The following is a 6,201-nucleotide window of genomic DNA, read 5'->3' as shown; positions in this document are numbered from 1 at the left end:
AGTAAATAAAAAATACGTCTGAAAAACCGTTCTGATTTAAAATTATTTTTCTTAATTCCAAATATTCTTTGTAAATGTTACAATAATGATTAAATTCAACATTTCACCTCCGTAACTGTAAGCAATAAAAAAAAATGACTGCTAAGTACGCGGCGATTTATTATAACGTCATTTTACGTAAATGACGTCATAATAACACGTGCGTTCTGCTATACGCTGTGCAAGATGGCTGGCGTTTGGTTCCGTGTAATGCCACCTGAACCAGTGCAAAATAAACCGTTTTCCGGTAATCCAGGGCCTAAGAATATGCCACCGCGGAATGCATCTCCTCTGCAGTATTTCCTGTTGTTTTTCAACCTAAACCTCATCAGAGAAGTTGTGCGACAAACAAATAGGTATTGTATTCCATAGTTGTAGTGAATGTTGTTATACTGCATTATGAGTATATATAGATAATATTTTGATATAACATTAAGTGAATGTTTGTTTAGGGGTTTTTTCTTCAAATAATTACATTTCGCGAAAATTTAACAGAAATAACCCTAGTAACAAGACGGGAGGAAATAGTATATAAAGTTGATTGAATAATTAATACTGTGACAAAATTATTTAGCTACTAACACCCTTCTTAGAATTGCGTTGAAGTTCTTAGAAATACATTACTAGATATAATATGAGGGATTTCTAGTTTTAAGCAATGGTAGTTTACAAGCCTTTATTTGAACATGTGCTTTGCTCGTTGAAAAAAAATTGAATGCTTTTAAAATATGCTTTTGTGAATAAAAATCGTGTATACAATATGGAAACATGCTTGAAATTCCGTTTATTATATCTACAAGAACATGCCACACTTTCACATCTACATGCATATGTTCCTAAAACAAATGCGAATTTATTCCACACAACATTACTTTGAATATCATAATCTACTTTGATTTATTGTAACATATTATTCTCAAAGGATTCTCTTGGTAGTTTATATACATTAATTTTTTTAAGGTACGCTCGGACTCACATTAGAAACAGTTTTCTCTCTCGATTTTCGAGAGCAAGCAAATGGGTTCCTCTGACGATAAATGAAATGAAAGGATTTCTCGCTGTGATTTTGAACATGGGTATTGTGAGGAAGCCAACAATACCTGAATATTGGAATAAGAGTTACGACAGCCAGTTAAGCCGTTGGTTTATGAAATTGTTCTCACGAAATCGGTTTCAACTCATATTGAAGTTTTTCCACCTCGTGGACAACAAAAAAATTCCAAACCGTAACAGTCCAAATTACAGGTGAATTGACCCCTTAGCTCTCCCAATTTATGTTTAAGGTGGAATAACATGCCAAGAAAAGGTCACTCAAATTAACAGTAAATTATTTGGTTATGAAAGATATAATGATAAATAAACTGTGCATATTTCAAATAAGCAAAACATTTGCAGTTTGGGGATTAAAAAAGAAAACGAATATCTAAACAAAATTAATTCAGTAAGTAACAACTAAAGTCCCTGCGGCATTCGAACTCGGGCTTCACGGTTCACAAGCCCGACACTTTATTCACTCGTTTACTTAATTATTTTATTTACGTATTTACTCATGGAATAAGTTACATGTATCCGTCTATAAAATTTTGTATAGCAAGCGAATTATCGTTTTGATCAGAGGTCAGCCGTTTTCTGATGATGTGTTATTCCGCCTTCAAGAGCAGATTACGTGTATATATTTACATCTACCAAGCATAATTTCCTCTATTTCTTACGGAAACTTATAGTTAATTTATAGCTCTATAGAAACAGCCAGACTGAAATCTACACGCCCTATTTTAATATCGATTGGTCGAATTCTACAGCGATTGAAAGTGACATGACTGAAATTGACACTCCCTGTTTATCGATTGGTCTGAACCTACAGCGACCTTAGTAAAATCCCTGACTGCACAAAATAATCATGACGATGCCAGACTCGAAGTCTCACAGGAGACGATTTGGCTGCTTCTTTTAGCTAACGTACTTTTGTACATTAACAGTAATTTAGTGAATTTTACAAACTTTTCATAATAAATTTAATAATTAGTTAAAGAAAGATGTTAATATAAACAATAAAATGCTTTCTTTGATGATTCGTGCGGGTTATGGAGGTAGCGATCATTGCAGGAAAAATTTACATAACACGCTAGTTTTAAACAATTTATTGATTGGTCGAAAGCCTCAACAAACCTTAAAAAAATCACAGACTGCACGAAATAATCTAGCTGCAGAACTGTAGCTCTCCGGGAAAAAAATATTGACAGACCGTCAATATTTTTTTTCCGGAGAGCTACAGTTCTGCAGCTAGAAATAATCATGATGAAATTCACAAATATTTCTTTTATATAACGTACTGCTGCATATTAACAATTATAGTTTAGTTACTTTTTAATTACCTACTTTTTATGATTATTCAAAATTTTGATTTAAAAAGTGTAAAATAAAAACAATAAAACGCGAGCTAAAACGCGATCATTGCAGAAAAAATTCACATAACTTACGTATTTTACTGCAATGTCGCTACCTTCGTACCCATATGACTCACCAAAAAAAAAAAAGAATTGTATTTTTTAAATGAGGCACGTTACCATAAGGTATTGGTAAAAAGGGGTGGGGTTGGGGGCTATAGCAAGAATTAAGCAAAATAACGACAAACACATGTACACACTGGGATATATGCGATGTCAAAATGTGTATAATTATGTAAATAATGCTTCATATAAAAACCTAGATAAATATATTTCAATTAAATTCTTAAAAAAATGTTTAAATTCTTAAAAATCAGTCTCATTATTTTTTTTTTTTTTGGCTTTTAAACTTTACAGACCCGACAGTAAAATTCGCCCCTTGATTGACCATTTCAACCGTGTCGCCACTTATTTCTACACGCCCGACCGGAACATTTGTGTGGACGAATCATTGATTGGTACAAGAGGTCGCACAGCAATGCTCCAATACATCCCGTCAAAAGCAGCAAAATTTGGAGTGAAATTCTGGGTATTAGCCGAAAGTACAACTGGATATGTTGCACATTTGAAATGCTATCTAGGTAAAAAGTTTACTCCCACATCCAATCTTTTACAAGGAACAGAAGTAGTCCTGCGACTCCTAAAAAACTGCAACTTACTCCAGAAAGGTTATCATGTTGTCTGTGACAGTTTTTTCTGCAGTTTTGACCTCGCAAGAAAATTAATAGACTTGAACACGTATTTGACAGGAACCTTAAGATCTAACCGAAAAATGCCTTTAACAATCAGAAACGCTCATGTTGGACCTGGTAAAGTGTGTATGTAAGACAAGGTGAAATTTTGGCAGCAGCGTACAAGGGGAGGGAGAGTAAAAAACCAGTTAGAATGATCAGTACTTTTATCAATGCAGCCAACTCAAATGGAAAGCCAAAAATAATACAACATTATAACATGAATATGGGGGGAGTGGATGGGGCAGATATGATGCTACACTTTTATAATGATAATCGCAAATCTACTAAAGTCTGGAAAAAACTTGCCATTAATATCATTCATCGAATGTGCAGTAACGCCTACATCCTGTACAGAAAGAACACATCAGATGCACCAGTGAAATCCCGTCTGAGATTTATACAAGAGGTGATTGAGGCCCTAAGTAGTGAGTACCTGGTCGGCAGGAACCAGCCCGTCAGAGGCGTGAGGCAAACGAGACGGGACGTTACAATCCAACACATCCAAGGTTAATAAACCACAATTTAGTCTTCTTTAGTCTTTTTTATGTTTATCTAATAAAACTTTTTTACACCTACCTCAAATAGAAATGTTAAAAACCGAAGTTGAATGTTTAAAAATGGCCCGCATTCATGATATTACTTTGATTAAAACAAAACTTAAGGTAGAAATGTGGTCTATGGTATGAGAAAAGGTTTCCCCCTCAATCTGATTTTTATAAAAATAGATATTGGTCTGCTCGATCCATGCAGCGGTGATTTTTGTACATGTATTTTTATATTATATTATACACTCTTCATACCACATATACAGTAACACGTATAGATTTTCCGACAAACACAAAAAATTAACAAATCAGATGAATGAGAGAGAGAGAGAGAGAGAGAGAGTACAATAAGGGAATTGATAAAATGACTGACGATGTGAAAACTATTTATTATATTTCATTTATCAAATTTTATTTATCATTTTTATTTATTAGGCAGAAAAGAAAAGGACTGTGTCGCATGCTCTGACAGAGCCACAGGGCAAAGGCGGAGATCAAGAACGCAATGCACGAGATGTTTAAGAGGCCTCCACTTTGCCTGTTTAAAAAATCATTTGTGTATGGAGGAATAGTGTGCAGCGATTAATTGAAAATAAATTTTTTGAATGCAAAATAGAACATTCTTTTGTGAACACAATTTCTGGGAATTTACAATGTGTAATTGATGCGCAATTTTCACGTTTAAAGTTTATTTGGTCTACTTTTAAACAGCTGATTTAATTTGTAAATAAGTTTGATTAAGAAGGGCGGTGCTTGTCCACCCTTTGATAGCGAATTTTCATTTTTAATTTTGTGTTATAACGCTACATGCTAGACACAAAGCAAGAGTATATTTGGTAAATTATAAAATCATTGACTAAGATGATTGGCATGATGTTAATATGTTATAAAATATCAGCTTTACCCATATTTTTTTTCTTTTATAGGTGCATTAACGGTTTAGAAAATAAATCGGAAAAATTGCTATATAATTGGAACGAAAATTGCAATCCCTTCCATATTGTACATTTATTTGTAAATGCACAAAAAGGGGTGTATTTAATTTGGGGAATAGAAAACTTGTAAATCCACATCTTTACCACACTGAAAGTTCACTAACAACTTACAAATCAAAGTTTTAATTATATTTCGTGTATCAAATGAGAGCTAAATTATATAAAATTGGAGAATACAAGACATATAGTTTCAGCTGACGTTTCCGTAGAATATCCATCTCAAAGCAGGTGCGCTTTACGCAACGAACGCGAAATTAAACCCGCGATTAACGTCATAACTCTTTTAAAAACGTCATATACCAGTGACGTTACATATTTGGCAATTCAAACATTTACGTTGGCAGCGAAAGGGTTAAAATCTAGGTCATTAGAGATATAATAATCAATTGTTTCGCACGTCGTGTAAGCCAGGAGAATATTATTAAGGTATAAACATATCAATGCATTATTTACAGAAAATGCACATAAAAATAAGAAATAGCTCCTTAATCTAAAAGCAACAAAACTAATTCTACTCGTCGGCTACGAGTTTCATGTTTGCAATCCGGTGCATGAAACATTTCACTTGTAATTTATTTTTTAGTCAGGTAATTATAATACATTTTTACAGCACTACACTTGATGTTAACGTCAAATCGCTCATGCCGTCATTTTTGCCTTATACAGGGGTTACAGATATATACGGTATGTCGGTATTTAGAATATGCTGCATTTATTAAAAATGTAATGAATAAATAATATAATCATTAATATATTCATTATTGATATGATATATTTGAAATATGTAAGGACAGAGTCCATACATTCTCAAAGATTTTTGTTACAAGGGCCCATTTTTTTTATTCTGGCGATCATTTCACTTTGATGAAATGATATACAATTTCAATTGTATACACAAATTTTACTTATTATCACTTGGCCTAGATCGATATATACAAGTTGAGTTTAGAATAAAATGTTAATGTGTCTACATTCCCTGTCATGCTTTTGATGCCGGCGAAGTTAACGACTGACGTAAACATTGCCTGTCAACAAGTGGGAAAACCGACGGTATTTTGAAACGAGCTCTATATATGTTTTTAGACTAGTTCTTTCGGTTATCACCTCTCAAAAAGGCGTACCTCCTTTACAGCTTTTTTGAAAGGGACCTTAAGACTAATCTTTTTGGAAAATTATTAATTTAGGAGTGTGTATACACGAACAGTATATGTTGTTGCATTATAAGACAGAAACTAAGACTTTATTAGTCTTATTTCACATGCATGTGTACATGACAATATTCTAGTCCTGCTTTTACTATTTAGATTGATGTACGTTGTAAAACGCTCTAAAGTTTAAAAGATGAATTTTACTCAAAACGACAAAGGATAAATTTAAATGATTCTTACGAAAAACTGTTTAATGTACTTTAAAATTTTGAATAAGTTTTGAGAAATTGATT

At 33.1% G+C, this 6,201-nt stretch overlaps 1 protein-coding gene across 1 annotated transcript; it reads left to right on the top strand.

The window, feature by feature from the left end:
* Window positions 1–1,081: 1,081 nt before the first annotated feature.
* On the top strand, window positions 1,082–4,337 carry LOC128174271 (piggyBac transposable element-derived protein 4-like). Its single transcript, XM_052839864.1, has 4 exons — window positions 1,082–1,284; window positions 2,844–3,260; window positions 3,302–3,726; window positions 4,201–4,337. The coding sequence occupies exons 1-4, from the start codon at window positions 1,082–1,084 to the stop codon at window positions 4,335–4,337; spliced, it is 1,182 nt and encodes a 393-aa protein (XP_052695824.1).
* Window positions 4,338–6,201: the final 1,864 nt, after the last annotated feature.

The sequence above is a fragment of the Crassostrea angulata genome, chromosome 2 (genome assembly GCF_025612915.1).
Source record: "Crassostrea angulata isolate pt1a10 chromosome 2, ASM2561291v2, whole genome shotgun sequence".
NCBI classification, from domain to species: Eukaryota; Metazoa; Mollusca; class Bivalvia; order Ostreida; family Ostreidae; genus Magallana; species Magallana angulata.
This window is presented reverse-complemented; position numbering and strand designations above follow the sequence as displayed.

Bases quoted from the DNA above. Each gene is read 5' to 3' on its own strand.
- LOC128174271 (XM_052839864.1), top strand. From the start codon at position 1,082: ATGAAAGGATTTCTCGCTGTGATTTTGAACATGGGTATTGTGAGGAAG. The intron at 1,285-2,843 runs GTGAATTGACCC...TAAACTTTACAG, and splicing joins CGTAACAGTCCAAATTACAG to ACCCGACAGTAAAATTCGCC. The intron at 3,727-4,200 runs GTTAATAAACCA...TTTATTTATTAG, and splicing joins TACAATCCAACACATCCAAG to GCAGAAAAGAAAAGGACTGT.